This window comes from Culex pipiens, chromosome 1 (genome assembly GCF_016801865.2).
Source record: "Culex pipiens pallens isolate TS chromosome 1, TS_CPP_V2, whole genome shotgun sequence".
NCBI lineage: Eukaryota > Metazoa > Arthropoda > Insecta > Diptera > Culicidae > Culex > Culex pipiens.
In genome coordinates, this window is record NC_068937.1 from 91,613,280 (window position 1) to 91,640,784 (window position 27,505).

Sequence of the window (27,505 nt, forward strand, 5' to 3'; positions counted from 1 at the left end):
TTAAGAAGTGAGCACCTGAAATTCCTCGACATGACCTCAAAATGGGACAGGCTAATGTACAGCTTGTACCTCGTGGAAAAGTTCCTGCATAGACTGAAACGGAAGACGCGTCACGCGTTGGCACACATTTGTGACAGAAGCATCATTGAGCAGTGCTGCCAACATTTTCATTCTTTCTGTCAAGGAAGATGAAAATGTTTGAGCTACTTTTCCCAGTTTAATGTGAATGATGAAACCGGAACGAGCCATATTTAGTTAATGCGTTCAAACGAACTCATGGCAAAACCCGCGGGAAACTTAACCTAATGTCTCAACGTGCACCAGGTAATGTGGAGCAACTCATCGTACCGGCAGCACCTCTCTAGGAGGAAGGTCTGATTTGCACGACCGAGAAGCCAAAATAAAAAACAAAGCTGTTTTACTCACATCGACGACGACGACGACGGCTGCTTGTAGACAGCAGATGCGACGAGGAAGTCGAGGAGCGACCCGGAGGGGCGGAGAAGTGAAGAGAGAGGTCGCAAAAGTATAATCATTTAGGATGAGTCATACTTTTTCAGCGGCGCAGAGCAGAGAGAGAGAGAGAGAGAGAGAGAGAGAGAGAGAGAGTCGGGGTAGAAGAGGGCGACGAAGAGGCTGTCCGCGAGAAATGTGAGAGAAGAAGAAATATAAACACAACATTAACAACTGGTGCCTGTGCAAATACACCAACACAGAGCGATAGGAGTGTACGAGACGGGACTTGAGACGGTGTGAGTGCGAGCGAGTTTACTTGATCAGGCAGCGCGCGTGATTCCGCCAAATGAGGACCATGGTTGATTTGTTTGGTGAAGGTTGGTCGGAGACGGGGTGATAACAAGAGTTGATTGATAAGGGGATGGTGTGAAAAGTTTGGGTGTTCTTGATAAAAAACCATTGTGTGTGGTTTTGGAGTCAACCTTCGCTGGACAAACTATGGTTTGGCGCAGAGCGCCACTGCACCAGCTGGTTTTATTTGCTAACCATGCCGTTGTATATGAGTTTGGAAGATCATTTAAGTCAAGCTGCTTTGGCTACGCGTAAGTATATCTGAAGAATTGCAGCATCACTGCAGTTTAGAAGTTATCAGTCTTGATTGGTAATTATTAGAGTTCCTAAACTCGTCAATTAGATCTAATTATACTGTAGTTTGTTTCGGCGACATTCATTCGAAACGAATTGTTGAGTTCAACATCGTGATTCGTCCATTTCTGTCGAGTCCATCAATTGAAATTTGCATTCCTGGTCGCACACGCACCTGGATCCTGGACACGTGCATCGCTCATCATTGCGCGCACTCCTATCAACACCTATGAACTGTTTTGTCCCCGTCCCCTCATTTCCGCGTGACGTCACCCGAGCTGTTCCAATGTATTGATGCCAGCGCAGTCGCGCGCCTGTATTGGTGAGAGGGCGCGAAATATGAGCGCCTGATGTAGCGGGCACCGTAGCCAGCCAGCAAGTCAGTCAGTCCGGGACAGTCATTCGTGATTCTGTGTCCACACGAGACGCACGCGTGTCCCACAGACCTTTACGTTGTTCGGATTCTCTCGCTCTCGCTCGGTGTCGTCGCACTGTCCTGCTCTCACCGTGTTGTAGGGTTCGCGACAGACCCTTTGGTGAATAGTTTCGGAACGCGTGGTTGACACAGTCGATTGACCGCCAACGCTTGCTAACCGATACGGGAGGTTCAGAGAACCCCGAAAAGCCAGCCAGACACACGGATTACTCATCAAGGCGGTTGTACTGTACAGGTACACCACGCGAAGCAAAGAAACAAGGGAGATACCGAAATTGTAACAAAACATAAACGAGTGATATAAAGTGAAATCAAGTGCTTTCAGACGACCAATACTTTTACCAAACACAACCAACACGCCTATATATAGTATACAAACGGGGTAGAGGCGAGTTTATTCGAGTACAGAAGGTTGTAAAGATAGGAGCAGAATAATAAATAACACATATAGTGTAACAAGTGCGAATAAATTGGGCCTCGGCATTGATAAAGTGAAGAGGAAACTCGAAGAAAAGAAGCAAACAACAAGGAGTCAATTGCGCTCAATCGCTCTCGACAACAGTTGCATAATGTTAAGTGAATAACAGTGATTCATTTTGCCTTGTTCTGAGTGCATTACAATATTCTCGCAAAGAGAAGGGCCCGCGTTCGGTACACGAAGATCCCGATCGAGTGAGATCATTTCTAAATAGAAGGTGCCGCTGCACAAACAAACAGTGATCATACGGAGATTGCTTCTCGGTTAAATCACCCCCAACCTCTTGGAGCTTGGAGTACCCAAAAACAACCTGTCAAAATTCACACCAATTCCACGCGATCCTCGAGTCCACCGTCACCGTCGTCGTCATCACCCGGCACAACGGTGGTGACAACCAGCGCCACAACGTCCACCAAGATGAGGATAAAGCGCGAATCGACCTGCCTCGGACTACGGCTCATGCCGGCCACCAAGCTCGGTAAGTTGTACAGCCTCATCGACCAAGCACGCGGATACGCTCGGCTCACCTCCCTACTACGCCAAGATCTATTTTCAAAGTCCTCAAAAAACTAGACCGCATGCCTCGGCGATGAGTCTTCCCTCCATCGGTCAACCCTGCCCACCTGCTCCGTCCGTCCACCCACCTTTCCTTTCCGTTCCTCCACCCGAAAACCCGACAGATTTATATTTTTATAATTAGACTGCCATTCGAGCACGACGCGCAAATCCGCGCGGCGCGCTCTTCCTTCTGCAACAACGCGCTTCTTTCGGTCGTTCGGCACCGACGACTGAGTGTCTCTGGCAGCATCCTCCGCGCGCGGACACCATTAGTCTTGCCCCGACAGAAATACCGACGACAAGTGTCCGTCCCGTGCGCCTTTCCGCCGTCGGTTCCAGCCTGTTTGTCTCGTTTACGCATCCTTCTGTCGGCCATGGCTTCCGGTAGGTTGGTCTTTTCCGTTTGACAGTTGCCTTACCTTTAGCGTTGCTCACCTTGGTTGCGTTTGACACTTCAAGACTTGCCAAAACATAGGTGAAATCGGCGGATTCTAACCGTGACTTATTTTCAATCGGAACACACGTGTTCGAAGCGCTCACTGCTGAATAGTTCTGAAAGCGTTATCTACAACTTGGTTTGCTAGAACTCAACAGCCACATTTCAGAAGGCAAACACAACGCGTTCACTCAGCCAACCTTTCACTGGAAATCTGCGGTTTCCGTACACGCGGAGATAACTCCAAAGTGACATCAGAGCCCCGGCCGCAGCAAAACTATAATCAAATGTCTCTTCCGGGAACGGGAAACTCACAGTCACTGAACTGAACCGTGATTCATGGAGAATACATAATGTGCACCGAGGGGGATTCCGGGAACTCCTGACCACGGCGAGTCGGCCCGCGAAAGAGCAACGCGAAACCGGGAATTTTCTGCATCGCTTGCCGATGATGAATGCCGTCTAGACGGGCCGCCAACACGCGCTCCGCTCCGCTCCGGGAATCCGACCGTGGAGAAAGCTAGAGGCTTGGTCAGCGGTTTTGGAGCTGCTTCACAACGTTTCAACCCGCCACAAAGTCTTCTTCAGGAGGGCTTCGTCAGTGTTTTCCGGAAACGTCAAACGTTTCGCCTCATCGACCAAACATCAGTCAATCTTCTGCGCAGAAATCGTGTGCATGCAGCACTACTGCTCAAAGGAGATGTCGATCATTAACTTCTTCACGTTGTGTGTGCGCGGGCCCCCAGAAACGCAACAGACGTCGGTCCCCCTCCGTCTGCTTCTACCCGCTTCCATCCCGCCTAATCGTTTCACCGAGTTGGCTGACGGATGAGTCATATCTCGGTCGGTCTGCTGAATCGCAACCGCAGCCAACCGAGTAAACGGCGTGCAAACAGCGAGCGGGTATGTTTCAAAATATGTGAAAACAGCAGCAGCAGCCAAGATGAAGAAAGATACACACAGAGAGTTGTGTGTGCGAAGCAAAATCTGAAGCAGGAAAGAAAATGAAAATAATCTACCCCTCGTTCGCCCTCCCTTGTGCGCGGCTGATCCGGGGGGTCCACCGAAGAAGAAGATCGCGCAGCGGGTGCTTGATCTGAAATGGATGTATTATTTTTAAATTAAATCTCCTATGAACATCTGAGTCACAGCCTGCTCTTCTGCTGGTGAGTCCCGATCCGAGTTGGCGGCGAGAAGTGAGAGAGAGTTTATTTTTAATTGGTGACGAGGGGTCCACCCGGTTGATGGTAGTCACGAGGGGGTAAGGACCGCGGCAGCAATGTGTTGCGCCGTCGGTTCAAATTACATACCGATGGAGGGTGCTGCTCACGAACCTGCTGGCCGGCCGAGAACGGCCTTGCGAGTATTGCGTGTAAAATTTTATGTTGCTCCTTCTCGCATTGGTCGATCGCGCTCCGCTACCTCTTGCAGCGGTTTGCAGAGTGGTCCCGAGCCAAGTGAAGGGAAACATACCACCGACAAACGCTGGTGATTGCTGGTGAGGTTTTTTCGCTCTGCTACTCGAGATATTGAGCAGACATTGCAGAGACATGGCCCAGAGAACCATTCGTGTGGAAGATCCGCCGAACCGTCCACTATAAATCACGCTGATTTACGCTCAATCTCCCGAATGATGAGCTGAAGCGGTTGCAATAAAACATTTATTTTCGCCCGGACCCAGATCTCTCCTGCAGGAGTGATTGCTGAGTCACGGCAGGTCGTAAATTGCCCCCCGGGAGTAAACAGTTGCATCATTTCGGCACTATTTCGGGAGCGTTTAATGTCTTCATTACCCCCGTGGCATCCGAGAACCCGCCGAGAAGCCGTCAATCAACCCCCGTTTACGACTACGATCTTCATCCCGAATCCACCTGCAAACCAGGAAGACTTCGCCGATCGCCATTTTCTTCGCGCTTGCACACAAAAGACCTGACCTGACCAAGCGCTACAAAAATGCCAACCCGTTTTGCACGCGTCACTTGTTGAGAGGAGCGCGCTGCAAAAAGCGGCCAGCACCGAGAGATACGACCTTTTCAAGTTTGTTTCGTGTACGTGGATTTCTTCACCAAGCAGGTATCCACACCACCACGTAACAAACGAGTTTCTCAAGCAGCCATCATCGTCGTTGGCACAGCCAGACCTGTTCCCCCAAGCCCGCTGAGGGGCCGCGATCATGACTCACGGCGAGAAGGCCCGCAGAGAGTAAACAAAGCGCAGTCAAATAGCGTATTTTTGCTGGGTTTAGACTCGATTTTTATGGTTTTTGAGCCCTTAAGATTGTCGTGAAAGCCTTTTTTTTTCGCTCTGAACACCAAAACAAACTTTGGTCGATGAGGTAGATCCACGTCTTCAATGCTCAGTTCTGTTCCCCCAAGCCCGCTGAGGGGCCGCGATCATGACTCACGGCGAGAAGGCCCGCAGAGAGTAAACAAAGCGTTGTCAAATAGCGTATTTTTGCTGGGTTTAGACTCGATTTTTATGGTTTTTGAGCCCTTAAGATTGTCGTGAAAGCCTTTTTTTTCGCTCTGAACACCAAAACAAACTTTGGTCGATGAGGTAGATCCACGTCTTCAATGCTCAGTTCTTGAAAACTAAGTGGAATTCTATCTCAAACCCAACCAACAGCTTATTTTTTTGATCGAAAAATCATCAAAACAGTGTTTGGGCGATAAGGCATTTACTAGTTGTCGATTTTCCACATTTTTTACCAAATTTAACTATAATGAGCGTTCTTTTATTACGTAACTCAAAAATTTCGATTTTTGGATCCCCTCCCCAACCCCTTCGCAACAAAATTTCCATACAAATTTTAAAAATTTTGTAATTTTTTAATGTAACACAGCTTCCGACCCCCATCTCCCCAAGTACGTTACGTAATAAAAGAATGCTCCTTAATCTCCTTTTGTGCGTCGCTTATGAAACCAAAACAAACTTTGGTCGATAAGGCAAAGTTAAGCTGTCATTTGAGCAAAACCCAATTCCGTCTAATGGTACGTTCGTTTGATGGTTAGTTCCACACTGAGTGCCGCACTCAGAGCTGTCAAAGTGTTTGTTTGAAGAAACTCGCGCTAGTTCCGCACGAGTTTCGCCGCCATCTTGGAACTGAAACTCTAGTGCCGCACTCGATATTTTTTCAGTTTCATGCGAGTTCCACGCACACTGAAAAATGACGTTCGATTGAACCAAAACTGGCACCGACGAGTGCAGCACCGGCTGTTCAAACGAACGTACCATAAGTCTAATCAAACTCAACTAGAAATCTTCCGGAGCATCGTATTAATTTCCGTATGAACTTTTGAATAGGCCCCCAAAACCAAAGCTAAAAACACGATTCGCCATCTAAATTCGTGTAGGAGCACTTTGGTGGAAGGTTACGTTTACATTTTTGCGCGATAAGTGCAAAGGGGAGTGGAAACTATTTTAAAGTTTTTTCAATGAAAACTGGTCATGTGGATTAAAATAAAGTCAACGGGAGGTAAGAAACAAAAAGTATTATCGATTGTTTTTTTTTTTTTTTTGAATTTTTGCTCAGTTGCCATTTTCATTGAAAATTCTGAGATCCGGATTGAAAACGCGAGAATGAGGTTAGATTGCTAATTTTGAAAATCAATCCAATATAAATTTTTGAGACACAGCTTTGCTTTTATGATAAAAGTGACTTTAAAGAACATTAGTCCACTTGAAAAACTTGCTTTCTCAATTAATAAATTAGGTTTTGGTTGATTGAAAAATGTCCTTATTTTGAATCAAATAATGCACAGGTTATATCGGCCATCACAAAAACATTTTTGTTTATATCAATTTAGCTCTTTATTTCTTACCCAAAAATGGTATAATGTTTTACAAATGTCGATTTTACGATAAAATAAAACAATTTCAAATTTCAAACCGATTTGCTCTCTTTAGGATATAATGTTAACATCACCCCAAGTTTCAGCGACCTCCAGTGAGGGGTAATTTTGACGTTTGATCGCCTATAGGGTGAAACCTCAGATGTAAACAAGCTCCCAATCCCTTTCTTACTCAAAGTGAACTGTCACTAGAGAAAGAGGGATAGATTGTTTGTTTACATCTTCGGTTTCGCCCTATTGAAAAGTTAATACGAATTTATCCATCATTATATCCAACATTGGTCGATGAGGTGTAGCGAACCTGTTACTTTAATCAGCCCTATGAAATTTGTCAAAAGCCGAATTCCTCTCGGTCGAAATCAACCATTCAAAACACAGACTATTTTAACATTTCACGAATTAACCGAGCCCCTTATTTTCTTCCAGCGATCCACAACCCGCACAAACGGCACAAAGATACCTGCGATGACTCATCGATCACGCCTGGAACCCGGATACCGCTGGCCCGCAGCTGTTCCAGTCCGGCCGTGTCCTACGGTGAGTATCCAGAGATCGCCCCAAATTATCCTTTTAAAGCTGATTAGGGACTCGTTGAGATTGATTTGGTCAGCGCGTTTGTGTATTTTGTTAATTCGATTAACGACCCCGCGTCAGGAGCCGATCCAGGAAGTCAACAATTGTGCCCCATCAGAACCCATTGAGGCCGAACAGATCTCGCTCGCAGTGCGGTCAAGCGGTTTTATCAGCGCTGACTTCTTGATGTGTGTTGGTTGGTTTCTTGCTTCTATTAATGCCCACCCGAGATGCCGGAAACAAACTTGCAGAGCGCGTGTGGGTGTGGACCTGCTTGACAAACGGCCGCGCTTCATTAGTATTTACTCCGTGCAGCGCTCCGCGCTTTGTTATGATTTTGGTGCGCAGATATCAGCCGTCGCGTTTGTTTACGCTGCGCCGCAAGTCTGACAGATGTAAATTTCACGATCCGTTAATGTGCACACGCTGTAAACAAGCGGTTCCCCATACGTCATCGAGTGTGTGTTGACATGGGCGTTTTTACACGTGTTGCTGTCTCCAACAGTTTGTACCTACAATGGTGGCGGACCCAACCGAAACCCTGTCGAAAAGGGAGAAGCGAATTGTTGTACACACAACTTTCATTCATGGTGCACCCTGCACGGGTAATTCATTATTAAATTTTATTGTTTTTCTCACATTCACGGCTCTTGCCCGCCATTCAATGGAAGAGTACCGGATTAAGTTTCATTCAGGAAAAAAAAATCCAACAAGCAATATGGAACGACGATCCATAGAGTGGAATTGTAGATGAAGCACGAGCTGTCAAAATTCTAAGAACTTTCAATACAGTTTGACAGTTGCTCACCTTCCCCGTTGTTGACATTGACGCATCAAGACCGAAAATGCTGAAGGTGGCAACTTGTCAAACGGTGCAACGCGTCGTGAAACGGCTCTCTGGCGATCCTCGGCCAGTCGTGCGAAGCGTTGAGTAAGCGTAAATAGAGCACATGTGAGCGACTTTTAATCGCCGTGTCCGAGAGCGAAATATAAACATGACGCGCGCGCGCCATTGCGATAACGGAGATGGATCCGGTCGCTCCAGGTTATCGCAACCAGCTGGCAACACTGATGTCAGTCAATCCAGCCAGCAGTTTCGCCGTGCGCATCCAAATTACGTAAACTAGCGAGCTAAACTACAACCCCGGGTGCGCGTATAAGCTAATATGGATCGAGAGAGAGACACTGCCCCAAACAAGCCAGCCAATCGGCGATGCAAATGGACTGCATTAGACTGTGTCACACCACACCGTGACAGCGGAATAAATCACTTCTATTTGCACGCTTGTACACATGTGACAGTCAGAGTCTGATTTGAGAGCTTCAATTTAAGTCGTGTTCACACAACACTAACATCACCATCGCGGCGCGCAATAAAAACACACAAATTGCAATCACTTTTCTACATTAAAGAAGGCGCGAACGGTTAGTTGGCCAGTTGGTCAAACAAACCAGGAGTGGACACATTCGAGCATATTTTCGGCATTAGACACACATTTGCTTGCGCTCGTGCTAAAATTACTCGTCAAAGTGTAATAACTGTCAAAACTGTTTTTTTTTTTCGCTCTCTCTCTTAAGTGGACAACCCCTCGGCCGCTACGTTTGTCGTGGTTGACACTTAATAATGCGGAAAATGTTCGAAATGTGTTCAGCCTCGCTGAATTTTCTATTTATTGCCTGCGAAAAATCGCACCTAAGGGGTGTTTGCATTACAGTTCGGACCAGCTGACAACGATCGCCATCTTGAATTTTAGTCTATGATTTGGTTTTAAACTGTTTTAAAGTTTTAAATAAGGCAATTTAATGTCACAGCCTTTGCGATGTTGACCCAGGACAGTTCGATAACCCCTCGGTCGCGCTAAAAGCTTGTAGTGACAAAATTACAACCCATGTTTACATGATTTGCGTTCCTGCTTGACAGAAGACTCGCCTCGGAGAATAACTATGAACTCATCGCGCGCTCTTTTTGCAGCTCAGCTCTTTCTCTGTGTGTCTATATCTGTGGTCAAGCGCGCTCAGAATGATGTCATTCGCGAAAATAAACCAAATGCGTCGTCGTCGTCGGTGCTAACTGCTTCCCAAGGGGACGAACAACATGTCGAACCCGCTGTCAATTTGCGCCGTTTGATTAATGAGATTTGTTCTGTGTCCAAACGACACAGACTCGGTCTCGCCGCTTGGAATGTCAACGACGACGTTCCAAAACGAACAGCTGAAGCGTGTTGGCCGCCGTAACGGATTGCGTTTAAAAGATTTCACCTGTTGATGGTGGTCGTGGTGAACATAAACATAGACGCTGGAAGCAGGCTTCATTTCTCTTTCGCTCCTTCTTCACACTATAAATAGGAGAAAGGGGTTCCTGCTGGCGGTTGTTGTCTGTCTCCGACTTCAAGGACGGTCAAGCAACTTTCTCGCTCGCCCATTCGCTGGAAACAATCAAGAATCGTAGAATCAACCTCGCTTTCGACACCTCTCAAACGCTTCTTTGTTTACGAAAACGGAACACGACCTGCTTGATTGCAAACAAAAAAAAACTAGCTAAGCGCCAAGCGCCAAAAAACGAGTATTGTAATTTGTCTACCGTGATGATCGCGACGCAACGGCAAACCTGTTCCAATGGGGGTAGCGTTTTTTTTGCTTGTTTGACCAACAAGCGTTAGCAATAAGTCGGCGGTAGTAACGGTCGAGCGAAGATTGCCTCCCACTCGATTGCGCTTAGGGGTTGAGGAATTTCTATTGTTTTTGAGTCGCTTCGAGCGCGCCCCTGTCGAACTGGACGACCTGTCAAACTTCCAACTTGGTCGATGAGGCAGCGCCGCGTTGCTAAACGTTTGATGCACTTTCAAAAACCGCTAACGTTAGCGCACGATATCTTCCACGGCACCGCGGAGAAACGCAATCAAAGTAATCAGATCCATTAAATTAAATCAGTTGGATTGCGCGCGCGGCATACTATGATGATGATGATGGCATAATGATATGTGGGTATTGCGAGCGTTATTTTTTTTTTCCAAGATGGCGTCCTAGCACGTGTTCGGGTACTATTTTTAGCCTTCCGCGCACTCTCGCGCGTGATAATTTGCACAATTGGTGGCAATTTACTCGACCGAGAAAAAGAGATGCGTACGGCAAAAAATGAACTTTGATACTGTGTATTTGTTTGTACTCGAAACGTTGACAGTAGTATCACATGACGCGCCGAGCAGATGATCGAGTGAGAATAACAAAGTCATACACACAAAAAAGTGCGGTTTTTAGCGCGTTCCCTATTCGGGTTATAAATCAAATGAGTCACTCCATTCGCATAGATGTGCGACAGATGAGTGGAGCGTTTGCGTCGATCACGGCGATATTGCGCAGCGAAATCGGAAACCAGCCGAGACGATCAAATTAATTAAACTCGCATGTGTCGCGGGGTGAGCACTCGCCTCTCAGTCTCATTCAGGCCCTAATTTGGAGTAATGAATGGTTTACATGGATACATTCATTCGTTTTTGTTACTGCTACTTGCTCCTTTTGCTCCGCGTTGTCGAACTACGCGACAATTAGCGAGCTTGCACGCTCGCGGCCCCCATTAATCAGCAAAACGATCATATTATGACGGATAAACGAAATTTTCGCTGACAGGCGGTCGCCGCAGTGTGGTGGTGGTGATGCAAGCTGAAACCATTGGTTTTAGCGGCAACAGTGTTTCGTAATACGCTGCCGTTTCGAGTAAAAATACATTTTTTTTAACTTTGCTTCAAGCTCACGGTCCGTTGACCGCGCCACAATCACGGTAATGGCATTTTTTGCACATTATCAGAGATGGCAAGTTTTACTTTCTACCACCGGCCGGGTTAGCCCCGATTCCCTAAAAAAAGGTAATAATCAGTAACGTGCAGTCACTTTGTGCAGCGGACACGTGTCGTAACTGATCGTTTATCCGTCAAGCGGAAATCACCGCGTCAAACGATGTTCTCTCAAGCAGATATCCCTTACACCACCCGTTCTGACCAAACATGTCGGAGTCGATATCGGGTTACAATCAATACTGCCCAGTCACGATTTCGGCACTCTTAACGTGCTGGCTGACAACAAAAGTGTCAAACAGTGACTCATTTCTGACACTCACCCTCGCCTCGGTCGGTCGATTTTAATCAGACGCCCTCCAATTTCTTAACTTTTGTGTTTGTGTACGGCGCACAACACATGGTCGATGCTATATTGATGTATTTCGTTATCGCCTTTTGATTTCGCCTTGTTGTTGGCCTGACGCGTCCTCGCAGGGTGCCTGCCCTGCGGGACGGCGCAAGTGTTTATATTAATTTGCCGGGAATTTATTGCCCAATCGTTCGGTGCCCACCCCACTTTTAACCATCAATCGATATCAATGACTCACACAAATTCGATCCAATTAAAACAATTGTGTGTTTTCGCCTTCCTTCACAGACATTGAATCGCATCCCGCATCGCCAGTGTTTCCCTTCCTGCTGCTCGGGAACGGCCGGGACGCGATCGACCCGACCACCGTGGGAGCCAACTGTGTCCTGAACGTTACCTGCCAACAACCGGCCGACTGCCTGCTGCAGCCAGGCTTCGGCTACAAACAGATCCCGGCCAGCGACACGCCGCACCAGAACATCAAGCAGTACTTCCAGGAGGCTTTTGACTTTATCGGTAAGTGCAGTTTGCTATTGTTCTAACTTACAGCCTGGGTAACGTGCCTCGCCGAAAAAAGCGTTACTAAATCGCACGATCTTCACTATGGTTGAGTCTTAAGAAGAACGACCCTGAAGAAGGCGCAAATCTGCGTCGAAACACAGTATAATCTACGTTTCAATCAACACAGACTGAGTAGTTGATCGATTCCAACTTCCTTACAAAATTGTTTAATTAACTCAGTATCGACTTCTCAAGATTTGCCGACTCCGACATTGAATTAAGCTTTCTAGAATGACAGCAACAGCTCCGGCTTGTCAACACTTTTATCGACTGTAATATTGTCTCCATATCCTCAAAAAGTTCCAACTCCACCACCTATTGTTTTTTTGCAAGCAGTAACATAACCAAACTTTTCGTCACTTTCAACAAACGTCAAATCAGTACAAATTGCTGTCGGATCTTTTTCCGGATCGCTCCCGGAAAAGATCCGGCAGCAATTTTTTCTTGTTTGACGTTTGCATGGAGAGTCGAAAAAATGTAAACAAATCACTTCGAGCATCAGCCAATAGAGCTTTATGACGTTTCGCGTACGCAATGTAACCTCACTTTATTTTCGTGTACGTACACGCAATACATACGCACGTAGATTACTCTATTCCCAGTCACGACATTCTAGCAGGATTTTAGCAGAGTTCTCACAGAGCTGGATATTCTTACAGCATTCTAGCAGTAATGTTCCACCGTTCTAGCAGGATTCTGACAGAACCAGCTCTGCTAGAATATTTCATGACTGGGTTGTTGACGGTTGATGATTGACAGTAAATTCAGCGTGCCTCATCGACCAATTTTCCTCAAAACTTACTTCGAGCAAAACATTGCAAAAGAACCGAAAACAAAGTGTACACAAAGAGTGCATCCTGATCATAAATATCAATACTGACATTAGGAACGAGCAGGATACTGTTCGTTTACACTTCGAATTTTGTTATTTTACGTTGCTTTGCTAGACTTGTGATGGTTAATGAATGACAGCACTTGGACGTGCCTCATCGACAAATTTAAAGCTTCCTCGAAGTTCCTGACTTAATGATGCTATTGTTCTCTACTCATGATTAGCAAGACTTCCTCGCGGTCCATAACCCCGTACTCATCGAGCATAGTTCAAGCGTCCCAGTTCGGTTCAAGAAACGCTCCATCGCCAGAACGTCGCAGTCTGAAAGTTAATCAGTTGCAAGCTACAGGTAGAGCAACGTCGTCGTCGTAGCTCACAAATACCTACGAACATCGCGCGCTGCTCGCTATCGTGCACGGCTTCCTCTATTCGCGTGACCCGCGTTGTGTTGGTACGCTGGTACTTGAAGTGTGGATGTGTCGTCGACGAGCTAGCTAGCTGGTCTGCATGACTCATCGCAGCTCGGTACTTGATGGTTTTTTAAACGCTCTGCCTGCGTGGAACCTAACCTACCTTCGCCGTGTAATGGTGTTTACCTAGAGGAGAAGGAAACGAGTGCTGGTTGGTTCAAGTGCCTGCTGGCTTGTAAATCAATAATTACGGTCGGATTAGCACTTTTTAAGTTCCTGCTCGGCTCGCCGCGCCATACAGTCCGGTGCAATCGCGGACAGCGATGATAAGCCTGCTGGCAATTGACTCGGCTGAGCAGGACTTATCGCGGCCCCGATGATATCAGCGCGATAAGAGCGCGGGTGGCACTTTCCTCTGCGGTTGCTGGGGTCACGTGGCGTTACGAAGCGTAACGCGCCGTTCTGCTATTGTTTGTGCGGTGCAGACGTCAACGAAACGCTACAAATGTCAAGACAAATGTTCTCACGCTTTGCGTTTGAGGTCGCTGCGCGACATATCAACGCTAACTTCCGGCTGCGGTTTCACTTTTTATCGCGCAACGTGAATGAATTTGTGTATGCGCGTGGTCATTCAACCATGAAGAGGAAGTGTCTGGCTATGTTGCTGCGGTGACCTGCGCTGGATGATAGTGCCGTTACTCGCTTTGCGAGAGGTGCTCGACTTCAAGAACTTCAACCACTTCCTAGATTGTCTAGAGACCTTTCAGCCCGCGAAAGGTTGTTCTTCTCGAGGCACAAAGAGACTTCGGGAAGTGGTGGTATGCTTCAAGGACGCCCGGTAATAGTTGCCTTGTTCAGGACAGTTATGCATCTATCCGAGAAGGTGCACTCTCTCGAAAACGTGTCGATTAATTTTGCCGCAAGCACCCCAAACAGTGACAGAGGGGCATGTCCGCGTGGCTGATGTCACTGCTATATTCGACCAACCGGCACAAATGGACCACAAACGCGAGCCCCGCGAGTCCACCGTGACCCGGCGTGGCCACTGACACCACTCTCTCTACTTCTGTCTTCGCCAATGTAAGTTGAGTTTGGTGGTGGTGTGTGCGGGCTAAAATTAAATCTTACGTAGCCCCACACGGTACAGCAGTGCGCAGTTCTTCGCCGCCGAATGTAAATATAAATAAGCTTATTGGAAGCGCGCGGCGCGGCGGCAGTTTTGGCTTCTTTCACCACCACAACACCGTCCGAATGCGGACAGCCGCGAAAAGAATTGAAAATATTAAAAATCATTCAACTCCGCGGCGGCTGCACTTGCAGCGAATTCGTAACGTACCTGGAGGCACGGACACTTCCGTTGAGTTGCCGTGAACTGGAAAAGTCGTTATGTCACAAAAGTTGTTCAACGTTGAACTTGATGTTATGGCGATGCTTAAGCTCTACATTTGTCTATTGTTAACCTTTCAACTAGTTCGCTGTTGTAAAGTTCTAATACTATGAGAGTAGTTCTTCATGTGACACGCTGCGATAGCGAAGCCTAAACCAGCAAATGCCATGCAAACCTTTTACCTCACGTAGCTCAACCATCTGAATCATTAACCCAACAAAAAAATGCCTCAAACTGATGCTGTCACCAACGCTCCTCAAGTGGCAAAAGTATCACTTGTGTCACCATCACCACCAGCTGCTGCTGGCTTCCATTTATAGCCATAAGCGATTGGTTCACACGGATTACTGTGGCGGCCCATCTTCCGATGAACGCAAGTAAACAAAAGATTATTATCAACCAAAGGAGCAGAGCTTCTCATTTTTTGCCCAGATTTAACAAGCCTTTGATGAATCACTGGAGTTAATTGAGATTTCCGTGCACGGTTTTTGCCAGCTCGCGTCTCAACTTTTTTTTTGCGGCGAAGTCTTGCGTGCCTCATCGACCAAATTAGGTTTGGTTCTGTTTGCAGAACTTTGTATGTCTACTTGCGTATTGATTCTTTGCCACACACACTCGCTCCGGCTGTTATCGCAGAGACAAGAGCACTAGTATGTTTACGTGGTTGAATAATAACAACTCTGCTGACGGCGTATGACTCAACGCGCGCCATAATTGTTTTTGATAAGTTCGTCTCGCGGTCGGGGTCGTCTGTTGGTGTTGGTAGCCCCCGGTTATCAGCCGTCCTAGATTGCCCGCGGTGCGGCGCTTAATTGCCACTTCTGAATCTGTGCAAATGGTAAACTGCTTCCTCAAGAACGGGCGGACGTCATTCGTTTGACGTTTGAGAACTGTTGTAAGGTTTCAAGTGGTTTTGCAACAACCAGCCGGTAGACGGACTAGTTCGATGAGTCATATTTCTTTGAAACCACGCATGGTAGAGGTAATACTAGTGTCTAGGATTAGAGCAAACCGCAATCAATCGATAATGTGTCGGGGCACAGACAAGCGGAGTGAGAGTTACAAGTAACAAAAATGTTTGGCTAGCGATGTATAGGATGATTCTAACCAGGCCAGACCGACTTTTATTGCATTCACCGCAGAGACGTTTCGTTGGAAAGCAGTTTTCAGGGAAGCGTTGGCAGTTTCTTCCGCTGTTTAGCTGTGCTAACGCTCAGACCAATAGATCGCTGCAACCACCCGGCGGTATGACGAATGGGTTTCAAACGACTTCGCTGCTATCGATACGCGGCCACGAGTTTTTCAAGGCTTCCCTCACCTGTGTCGCTACACCGCCAGCAGGTTGGATGACGGTTGGACGAGGGAACCCCTTCAACCAAACTATGTTTTCAGCCATTTAATTAGCATGTGTTGCGCTAGCACACACACATAGGGGAGCCATTGCGTGACGCTAATTAGACCAAACTAGAGAGAGAGACTAAAACCGAACAGCTCAAACCAGTAATCTTGGCACTTGCCGTCCTGCTGCACGGTTCATTAGTCCCATGGAAACGGTGGAGCAAAACCATTGATTTGGTTCTTGCCTTGGCCAACAGCTCCCTAGAGAGCGACCCAGAAGAAAATCCGTCCCAATCTAGAGCAGCTTCATCCCGAACCCTACCCATTTTGCATGCATAATTTATTAACGAACGATGCGCTCGCTCTATCTGGGCAAACAACAAATTTAGATAAATTTTAGATAAACATTTGGATTTCCGAAAAACTTTTAAACGTGGGCACACGTCATACGCAGCACGGTCCCATAAATCCTTTACCGCGATGTCAGAACCAACAGGGGTTGTTGGAAATTAACCGGTCTACACGAACCCTACCGTGGCAGCTAATACTAAAAGGAAACGCACTCGTGGTACGCAAAAGGATCGTGTAATCCCCCTTTCGAACCAACAACCCAAAAAACACGAGGGTGGATCCGAAAGACAAACAAAACAACCTGCGTTTGCTGTTTGTGTTTGCAGAGCTCTTATCTGGCACGAACGACCGGTACTTGGCCGTTTCCAACTGTCAACAATCTGGCTCCCGCTTTTTTTTTTTTGACATTTCGCCCCGATCCCACACCCCGTGTGATGGATCGATCCTGTGTGACGCATGTGGGTGCGATTTTCGCACCAATTCATCGCCGCAAAATTGACAGCCAGCGGCTAATTGCTGCACGGAACCAATCAGCAGCTTTCCACCGTCACGAGCTTCAAGGACAGTTAGCGTTAGCGTTAGCAGCTGATAATTGGTCCACCCCTGCGATGAATCATCGCGTGCCCTGCTGTCAAGCTGTCATGCGGTTGCCAAACCCGTTTTCTGTCAGAATTGGGCGGGGGGGTAGGACACTGAATAGCTTGATTTCTCAAGAAATAATCACAACATTACGATGCACAGTATTGCCGAAGAGAAACCACAAACAGCCCTTCCTGAACAACCGCACCCCCAGGCGATAAGGCTGAGAAATAATAACTTGAAATATGACAATTAAATTTCGGTCGCTTCAAAGTCGGGCACGTGACCAACCGGCCGCTCTCCAAACGGTCGCACGTGTCAACGCGACGTTCCGATAAGCCGATTACGTGTACTGTGCCGAATTAGTGCCGTCGTGAGTGTCGTCCCCAGACTCGACCAGTCAATAATCCTCGGCACGCCGAAAAGCCGAGTTGGGCAATACAAAAAGGGCCTGACAATGCCATTAACAGTTGAAATTGCACCAGATTGACATTTTTAAAAGTCACGCCAAGATTGTTTAAAAAGGTGGGAATTTTTTACGTTTGGAATTCGCATACCAAGATTGTCGATAAAAGGGTAGGAATTCCACGAAACCCTTTTATCTGCGCCTACGGCGCGATTTTCTCAACCAAAACCAACGTGGAAACACGTTTATTATCTTGTTACTTGATTATTGCGCCAAATCACGAACGAAGCGAAATTAATCGCGCTCTTTTCCCTCCGCGCGCTCCATCGCTATTTTTACCCCGATGTTTACACCGGGGCGAAAGCGTGCAGCGGCTAGAGTGAAAACCCTTAGAGGTCTGCACAAATACAGAAGAAAGAAAAAAAAACTTAAAGAAAACTTACGGCATTGCTTCAGCTCGGCGCAGGTGATCAACGACACGCCAAGAAAACCCGCCCGGCACGAAAATATCGAACTAATAGTCTCGCGCATGAGTCATCGTCGAGAAATTGATTTTTCTTTCGAAATTCCTGCACAACAATTTGGTTTGACATTTGCGAGGGGCCCACGAACTGCAGGGTGGCACCGCTACGCGGCCCAGAATGGTACTAAGCGTGATCACGATTCGCTGGACGCACCTGTTTCAGATTGCAAGATGCATTCTCGTAGGTGGAATACAAAGAGTTTTTGTTGACATTTCGGCCATTTTGCAGGGAAAATGGAATGCCTTTTCACAGACAAACGAATAAAAACCGAGGGGCTTTACATTTTAATGACACATTCCCTCGCAATTGTTCGAGCTTTTCACTCAGTCACGCACGTGTCACGTGAAAGATGATGAAGTCGATTCCCTTTCTCACGGCACGCCGAAGCAACAACGGTGTCGGCGGTGGGAATTTATGATGGCCTGGACCTAGTTTCCACAACGGCGCTCGGGGGCGTTTGTTGCTACTCCCTGGCGAAAATAAAGGAATTCCGTCATCGCGGAAACACTTTGAAACGCAAATGACGAGCGTGCATTTGGAACAGGGTCACCGACGACGGTGCCCTAAATTCGGTGAGGGATCCCTCTGAAAATTCTCAAACCCCCGAAAATTCTCAAACCCCCGAAAAAGAGGGCGCTGAAATATTTCAATCAATCAACAACCCTCAGGACACGAATCTCGTCATACCCACTGCGTCAATGTAAAATCCCACAAAACAACACAAACAACCCTTCAAGTTTTTCCTTTGTGGCGAAAACAAAGATCAACGAAATAACAAGAGGAGGACCGTGTACGCATAAAGATTAGTCCTTGGAAAGTACCCGAGGCTGGAGTTTCCCCCTGTGCGACCTGCAGGATGACTCATCCAGAGTACCTCTTGAAACCGACGATGACGACGGATGACAGCCGCATCTTCCCGTCCCTCTTTTTACGATGCTGATGCCAAGCTGCAACTAATGAGGGGGAGGAACTCGCTGCCGAAAAAAGGTACATTACTCTAATGGCTTTCTGCACCTTTCTCTCCGGCTACGACTCCCCGAGTTTGCTTGCGGAACCCAGGCAAATCCAAACCGGCTGGAAGCAGAGATTAGAATAACAATAAAAAGTTCCCCCTTCGTCCGATGATGCTCGCTACTGGACCTAAGATGATTTCCGGACCGGAAAAACCCTGTGGCCGGAACGTTTGCGGCCGATCCGATCATTACCACCTAATGACGGGCGGCGTTTGGGGCTAAAGACCGTGATAATTTGCGCTCCGCGTGGCGGCGATTAATCTCCAGCAGTCCTGGCTGCTCGCAGCAGGGCTGGTCAATAGCCCGGAAGTAAGCCGACCAAAATGATAGATGAAACACATCTTTTGTGGACGTCAACGCGCAGCATCCACCGCCGTAGGGGACGGCGGCTGTTATCTACCCGCAGAAATCTACCGGCTTCTCCGATGTTTGCGCGTAACGCCAACCGTCTAGGATTGATAGACAATGGCGCTTGCTGTTTGCATGCCATATACCTCAAGAGGAGAGCAAATAGTGTGGAAAAAATGCGGTAGAAAGATTATTTGGAGCGATAATGCGGTCTCCTGTGCGGCCCGGTGGTGCGTGGTCGATGAGGCAGGAACCGCATCGCTCGATTGTCACTGTGTTGGGAAGAGTTCCGCGTGCCTTTTTGGCTCTTCTCTTCCCAATTTACTTACAACTTCGGTGTCTTTCGACAGTTTGAACATTTTACTTACAACTTCGATGACAGCAGTAAACACAACAGTTTGATAACGCCCAATTTGAACCTGTCAGTAGCGCTGCACGCTGCGCCGAAAATACATAAACGCTACATTTTATTACCCAAACAATGGGTTTAATCAACCACCAAGCAAATCAATAATGACTAATGCGTTTCCCCCTGGCACAAATTATGTGCGTCGCAACACACCAAACTGCGTGCTCTTCCGGGCTGCAGGCCGCCGGAAGGTCACACCGAGTTTTTACGACCTTCCGACATGCGGCGCGGTGGCGGTTGCTGCTCCATTATTACTGCATGCGACATTAGAGGCGATGACTCACACGCGGATCATAAGGCGCGAAACATTGCGTCACTTTAAGTGGTTGAGAGGGTTCGACCTAGCCGAAAGGAAGCAGTATTCGGGGGTCTTGGTTCGGTGACCTGAACGCGAGTACAACTTTCCTCCGAAATTCAGCCGACCGTTGAAAATCGTCGACGATGACTCATGCCAGCACAATGGCACGAACACAACACATTTGACGAGCGAAACTCGGGTCAAGATATGCGAACGACGAAGCGAAGGTAGACCGCAGCGAACGGAATGACCTTTGCTGACGTCACGGCAAAGGCCGTAGGAAACCGCTTCTTGTGGGCCGTAAATTTCACTCCACATCTCGATCTAAAGAGCGTTCAGAGCAGTGTGTCTGTGCGCGCGCGAGTTTCCCAATTCTCTCATTCTTTGGCGGTGACTTGAACGCCAATCAGGTTTCCCACCAATACCAGCGCGGCTCAGATCTGGTTTTTGAGCCCCGCCGCAAAAAAGCGCTCCATCCGTGGAGCAGGTTCCAGCCGACAGTTAGCTCAACTGGCGTGACTCCCTGCGCGCGAAGGTCTTTGAAGGCCTTTATGTTGGGCACGATCACGCTGTCCAGCGCAAGTCTCTCTCGTTTCGCTGTGTTGGTGTTGAGGTGCAGAAAATGAAAAGGTATTTTGTAAACAAAACTCGCGCTCCGCCGACTTCGGGGTGCATAGTCTGTTTCAGTGGGCACTCGCTGCATTCCATAACGCGCGATGTGGGGTGATGTAAATTAGTGGTCGCAAACAACTTAACAATCGATAGCGCTGCGCGCTTATGACAGCTTGGCACAGCCCTACACTGTGATTGACAGATGGGCACAGCCTTACCCCTGCGCAACGAACCAATCGAGAAATTAGAGCAATTTTAACGCCTCCTCGGCGTGAAATTGCACCCATCAAACCGATTCCGTCGCAAACAATTCAAAAGTGTTATTGAATTTCGCAACCCCTCTCGGAATCCTAACGACTTTTCTTCCCCTTTTCAAGGAGGAGGAATATCCAGTAAGATTAATGACATTTCTTCCCAAAACGACGAGTATCGGGGCTGTTACATCATCGCTCGCGCATCAAACAACTCGACGATGACAACAGATGATGTCATTTACGTTATCGAGTTTCCTGTTTGATCGGACTCCTCTTCACCACTCGAGAAAGCTCTTCACCGGGAACCAACAGAAACCTCTCTTCGTCTACTCTCCGAGTGATAAATGATAGCTATCAGGGTTGGAACGCGGAACGCGTCCTCCGTGGGCGTTCGAATTAATCCGGGAACCGGCAGGGTTTTGATTTAATTATCGGCCCATCTTTCCGTCAGAGTATAAATTACTCCTGACAGGTGACGGCACAGCCTTATCGACACGTCATCTGGTTTCGCCAGGGGTGGGAACGTCATGATTTTTCATCTCTTAGCGCTCCCCCTCGGCACAATATGTGTCAAAACTTTGTATGAGGCCACTTGTACATCTGCTACTAATATAGGGAAATTATTGTTTTACTTGTGATTCAATAAGGCGCAGGGTTGCGCCTTCACTCTCGGTCCAGCTACGAAAAAATTCCCAGAAGGGGGAATAAACATTATTTTATTGGCTCTTTTACCGACTCCCTTCGGAAGTCGGAGCAGGATACAGCAATGCTTGTAAGCATTTGAAGAATGCATTTTATTACACCGTACATATGTGAAAATTTACCCACCCCTGCGCGCTTAAGCACTTTTCCCTCCGTGCAGGGTCATAGAACAGTGGCGTTTTCCCTTTTCACCGCCAAGTGCAAAGCAACAAACGGAGAGAGGAGAACTATGAATGAAATGCCGTTGGAATGAATGAATCATCGCGGCAGCAGCAGCATCAACCTTCCGAGGGGGGAGGGAGCGAAGAAAATGAAGGATAAAAATGAGTTGTTTTCATGCCCATTCATTGGGCCCCCACTATTTATTCGCGGCAGCATGTTTTTACGGGGTATTCATACGGTGTGCTGTGGAAGCAGCTGGCGGGACCGTTAAACGGGAGTCCAACTCCGCTCCGCCGTCAGGCGGATGATGGTCGACAACGATGTGAACATTGATTTTAATTAAATTTTACGATTGTTCGCAAACGTTTACTGGTTTTTGAGAGGGGTCGTTTACATGGAAGGAATTTTCGAGTTCATCATGTTAGAATTTTAAGTTTAGCAACCCAAATTTGAGTGAAGTTTTTAGATGTGTAGTTTGACAGTTCTGCCTTATCGACCAAGTTATAATTTGGCGATGTGACGAGCAACAACAAACAAAACTATGAGTAAACACCTTTAAGTATGTTGGTTCTGCCTCATCGGCCAAGCTCAAATTTGGCTGGTTACAAAATTCAGTGTATTTCTTTGTATTTGAGCAAAGTGAATAAGGATAATTTGGCATTGGACATGAAAATACTCAAATTCGAGTTAAAACCGCAAGCGTGTAGTTTGACAGTTCGGTCTCATCAATCAAACTGAAATTTGGTTTTATGGCGAAAATGGCTGCCTTTTTCTAAGCCTTTTATGGTTTTGAGGTGAAACAACATAAATTTGAGTAAACTCCCTTCAGTGTGTAACTTGACAGTTCTGCTTTGGTTCTGCCTCATCGACCAAGCCGACCAAGCCTGAAATTGGCTTGGTTGCGAAAGGGTTGCCATATTCCAAAAGACAAACAGAATAAACCCTTTTGAAAACTAAACAAAACATAAAAAAGAAATTCTGTCTTGATCCTTCGGCAGTCCATTTCGTAATCCCCAATCAATACTTCAACTGAAAGTTAACTGACTCGAAAAAACGAACGTCGATATAAGACGAGAGGGGGGTTCAACCATAAATTCCGCCCAAACGAGCCTTTAAAGCCATCGATCCCGTAATCCCCTTTGCCCCTCGGTAGCTTTTGCAACTCTCCCTTACCTTCTCCGGGAATGCGACCAAATCTCGGCAAAGTGACTGCCGCCCTCGTCCAAAAAGGGATCAAATTTAACATGCTAAAAACCCAATGGGATTCGAAACCCTACCTTTCGGAACCCAGCTAGAGAGAGAGCGAGCGATTGCGGAGAAACGAATAAAAAGGCCATAACCTCAAAGCCGGAGGGATTGCTGTCAATACTCGCAGCGCGCGTACACACACTTTTTTAAGGGTGAAAGTCTAGGATGACTCATCGATAGAAGTCGACGGTCGACAATTGGCCAGATGTAGGTGAAAGGGAAGCGAAATGCGCTATTTAACACACGAATTGCGCGTCCCGTTATGACCCCCGGGGGTCAGTGTTTCGTTCCGTTCGCTATGCTGTCACTGTGACAGCGCAGCTTGTTTTTGAATGAAAGCCAGGACAGGAAGCGCGCGACGAAGTCGTCGTCGCCGACGAACGTGGAGTTCTTGCTTCTGTTATTTCAATTGTTGTTTTAAACGGTCGAATGGTTTTAATAACAAAATTGCCGCTGTGCTAGTACGGTAGCGTCAAGCGCTTGACTTTGACGGGGTGGGACGTCTGGTCTGGAAGTGCGTTTATTTTTTGAGGTTATGACTCATGCCGCCTCGCGTATTGGTTCTCACACGGCTCTTTGCGCAAGCAAAGAGACGGGAAAACAGATTAAACACAGAGACCTCCTTCCCCATGAAACGGGTTCCGAATCCCCGGAAAGCCGGGATTCGCACGGGGTTGAGGTTAGATTGCGTCGCGCCGCAGCTCATTAATCAATTTCCGGATCAAATCCGGACCCTCGCGTTCGGGAAGCCGTTGAGTGAGCTCTAATTGGCGTATCCAGCCAAAAACGAGGGATTAGATGCGACGACAGTGTACCACATGGGTTCTCTCTGAATAGGACAATGGAGCAGCCGGATCTCCCTCCGAATAGTAGAACTTAGGGGGAAATTAAAAACGAATCATAACTGTTTGCTATGCCTCGTGGGATATAAACAGCGCCGGAAATTTGATCTGCCGGAACGACGAGAAAAAAACGAACGAGATTAAAATCTATGGTTTTTTTTTCTCTCTGGGACGTTCAAGGATATCTATTACACATCCGCCGTCGGCGGCGCCTCGGGAAGAGCTCCCAAAAAAGGACTCGCAGGCATCCTGGTGGGATGATTCATCACGGACCAGAATGCGTCACCAGCAGAAGCGTCATTCACAGACATGTCACGTGCCACCCGCGGCGCAATTTTACGAGCGGTGCGCGCGCTCCGTACGAAATTAAAATCCAGGGGTCGCTTTGACAGTTGGTCGACTTCAGCCTGACTTCTGACAGACTTCGCTGAGCGAAGCGCAAACACGTCCGCTTGTCTATGACCAACCATTCTTGTTGACCAATCGCCTACGATCCGTGCCGCCGTACAATGACATCATTGTGCACGGGGACCGAAATTGCTGAACGATTAATCACCCCCGGTCTCAAGCAGCCGAAACAAAGCTCGAGAGATGGTCACAACATCAAACATTGACACCTCTTTCGACGTTTCCTTCTCCGTCCGTCCGTTCGTCGTCCGCCAAAAAAAGAGAGACAACAAAATTCCGCCTGAAATCGATCAAGCAACCGAGCTCTGACCTTCAGAGCGTGTTGCTTAAGAAAATTGCGGGTGATTTGCAGCGGTTTCCGCTGCTGGAGGTCACAAAACTGCGTTGTTTTGACACTTGATGCGTCGCCAGAATAGCAGGGTGGCACAAACGCTAATTACCTGTCAAAGAAGCGCTACGAATGTTTGTGCAATTGTTGTCAATCTACTCTGCGCCCTGCGACGATGAATCATGTTCACTGCTTTTGTTTTATTTTGGGTCGATTTGGAGTTAAAAATATACCCCGCCGGCGATGATCGAAATGACGAGGCGGTGCAGGTTGATGTTCCGAACCGCGGATCTAGCGATAAGATAAACACCCGCGCTCTGTACAGAGTAGTTCAAGGCCCGGTTACCAGGTGTCAGTCATAAACCAAAGTCCTATGGGGGGGATTTAGCCCGTTATCACACAATAGGCTTGTATTAAATGTGTATCTTTCGCTCTCTTTTCTTTGCAGAGGATGCCCGGAAGCGTGGTTCCACCGTGCTGTTGCACTGTCAGGCTGGAATCAGCCGCAGCGCTACAATTGCGATAGCCTACGTCATGCGGTACAAGGCCGTCTCGCTGCTGGAGGCGTACCAGATGGTGAAGCTGGCCCGGCCCATCATCTCGCCCAACCTGAACTTTATGGGTCAGCTGCTGGAGCTGGAGCAGGCGCTGATTGCGGACGGCAAGCTGGAACCGCCGCCGCCGTCCCCGATCGTGCCCCCTAGTCAGCCTCCGTTCTTCCTGATCAACAACGGGAGCAAGTTCAACCCGCATGACGAGGAGATGGACGACGACGAGGAGGACGACAGCAAGAACAATAACAACAACAACAGGGACAGTGGGTGCAGCACGGCCAGCAGCAGTAGTACCAGCTCCAGCCGTAGCAGCACTGGCCGTTGCCCGCCCAGGTTGACGCTGAGACTCCCAACGTCACCTCCCTCGTCGCCCTCGTCCCTGTCTTCGCCTTCCTCGCTATCCTCCTCGTCATCGACGCCATCCCCCACCCAATCGCTGGCACCGGTTCCGGCGACACCCATCGGTACCGTCGCGCCACGACCCTTCCCCGCTCGCAGCAGCAGCAGTTCCAACGTGCGGCCAGCATCCTCCAATTCCAGCTCATGATCAGATTTAAGCTAGTTAGACCTAATTTTTTTCGTCCCTTTTATGCTATAATCTTAAATTTGTGTGATAAAAACTATTTTTAATGAAGCTAATTTATAAACTTTATCTCCAAAAATGTAAATAGTAGCTCTTAAGCCATTTTCGGTAAGTTGAGAAGCGTGTACCAATATATTCGAATCCATGGTCAAAATCCTAAACTGGCAACACTGGTACCAAGCTGTCAAATGTCAGATGCCGTCAGAGCAATAGGTGAACTGTCAAACTGCACTCTCGTTCAAAGCCACTCAGATTTTATTCAAACCAATATTACTCTGAATTCTGTAGGGTGGCAAATATCAAATTTGGCTTCAATTCAATCGGATTTCATAAAATTATTATGCCACTTACTCATTGCTGAGTACGGCTTTGTTAGAATGAGTTTTAAGGCAAAATTTAGTGAAACACTCCAAACTGAGAGATTTTGAAGTGATTGACAGCAACAAAAAAAGTGTCAACAAGCCAGTGCGTGTTGAGTTTTTCATCAAAAACACCCATCAAAAAAGCGAATCGCCCCATATCATCATTGTTTGCAAAACTTACCTGTTGATGCGAGCAAACAAAACAACAACAAGAAGAGAGCATTTAGCGCCATAAAACTGCGACAAACAGCGAAAACAAAGCTAAATATAACATAAAAACACACCCACACTGAAAGCAAATTCTAGTCTCATTTACTGTTTAAGTTAACTTCTGTACGCCAACAAGATTAGTGCTAAGAGACTGTAGATTTACGGAAAATCGAACTATCTATATTTTTAAGGAAACTGTGAATAAATGATTGTCTATCGTGGAAAATTCTAAACGAGAGAAAACTTATTAAAATGTTTGTTTTGTAAAGTTGTGCACACCTCCTCTGAACCCCACCCCCTCAAAATCACTTTCTACTACTAAAACAAACAACACTTTTGAAAAGGCTGTGTTAAGGTTTAAATAACTCTTACGAAATCAACCAGACAACAACAACAACAAGCTGTAACGAGAACAATAAATTGCCTGAAATTTGCAGAGAAACAAACAGTTAATTTTCATAAGAAGAAGACATATCTTTTGAAACCTGCAGAATTCTGCGCTTTTGTGTGCTTTTAAGCGTGAGAGTGTACAAATTCTAATCTGTTTTGTTGATTTTCCCGCCACTTGTTTTAGTTTTGATAATCGATAATTTTCTTGCAAGCCAGATTAAGGAGGTTACAAATGTACAATAACGCAGCACAAGTTACACATTGCACCCGTGCGCCAGCATAACAAAACGATTGTAAGTTTAGAAGTTTGCGTAAATGTAACGATATTGGCAACATGTAAAAAAACGGAAAAATAATCCTGATGCATAAAAAACAAAAATATTTATTCTGCAGAAACATTTTCGTTTCACTAGTTAAAGTTTAAATTATTCAAACAAAAAAACTGCTAGGATAGTCTTGTATAACGCTAACGAGGTGAGTCGACACTCAGAATTATAACACAAATTAGTATGAAAACGCAAATTTGTTTCAATTTGAATTTTATTAAACATACCGAAAGTCCTTTATTCAACCCGCTTCATCGAACTAACTTTGCGGTCAAATTTGCTATTCGTTAATCTCTCATTCTTAGAATATGTTTGTGATATTTTCAAACAAATTGCATAATGAATGTTGGAATATGTTTTGGAATTTGGGAAGTGAGCAATCAATTTAAAAAAAATCTATCCAATTGCTCTCAGCTGCCCCCCACATGCCAAACCCGCAGCCAAACAATTGCGACTTATCTTATCAAAAAAATATAACCGTTGAAATGCGAC

The 27,505-nt window shown here is 46.9% G+C and overlaps 1 protein-coding gene across 2 annotated transcripts; it reads left to right on the forward strand.

Moving 5' to 3' along the window:
- The first annotated feature begins 1,471 nt into the window (after positions 1-1,471).
- On the forward strand, positions 1,472-27,209 carry LOC120429164 (dual specificity protein phosphatase 10). 2 transcript variants are annotated; one of them, XM_039594371.2, is made up of 4 exons: positions 1,472-2,493; positions 7,287-7,397; positions 11,865-12,092; positions 25,037-27,209. In XM_039594371.2, exons 1-4 carry the CDS (start codon positions 2,433-2,435, stop codon positions 25,687-25,689), a joined length of 1,053 nt encoding a protein of 350 aa, XP_039450305.1. In that variant the 5' UTR covers positions 1,472-2,432; the 3' UTR covers positions 25,690-27,209. The 2 variants fall into 2 exon arrangements, with proteins under 2 accessions (XP_039450305.1, XP_039450306.1); XM_039594372.2 differs by lacking the exon at positions 1,472-2,493 and adding an exon at positions 2,933-2,957.
- Positions 27,210-27,505: the final 296 nt, after the last annotated feature.

Bases quoted from the DNA above. Each gene is read 5' to 3' on its own strand.
- LOC120429164 (XM_039594371.2), top strand. From the start codon at position 2,433: ATGAGGATAAAGCGCGAATCGACCTGCCTCGGACTACGGCTCATGCCG. The intron at 7,398-11,864 runs GTGAGTATCCAG...CTTCCTTCACAG, and splicing joins CAGTCCGGCCGTGTCCTACG to ACATTGAATCGCATCCCGCA. The intron at 12,093-25,036 runs GTAAGTGCAGTT...TTTTCTTTGCAG, and splicing joins GGAGGCTTTTGACTTTATCG to AGGATGCCCGGAAGCGTGGT.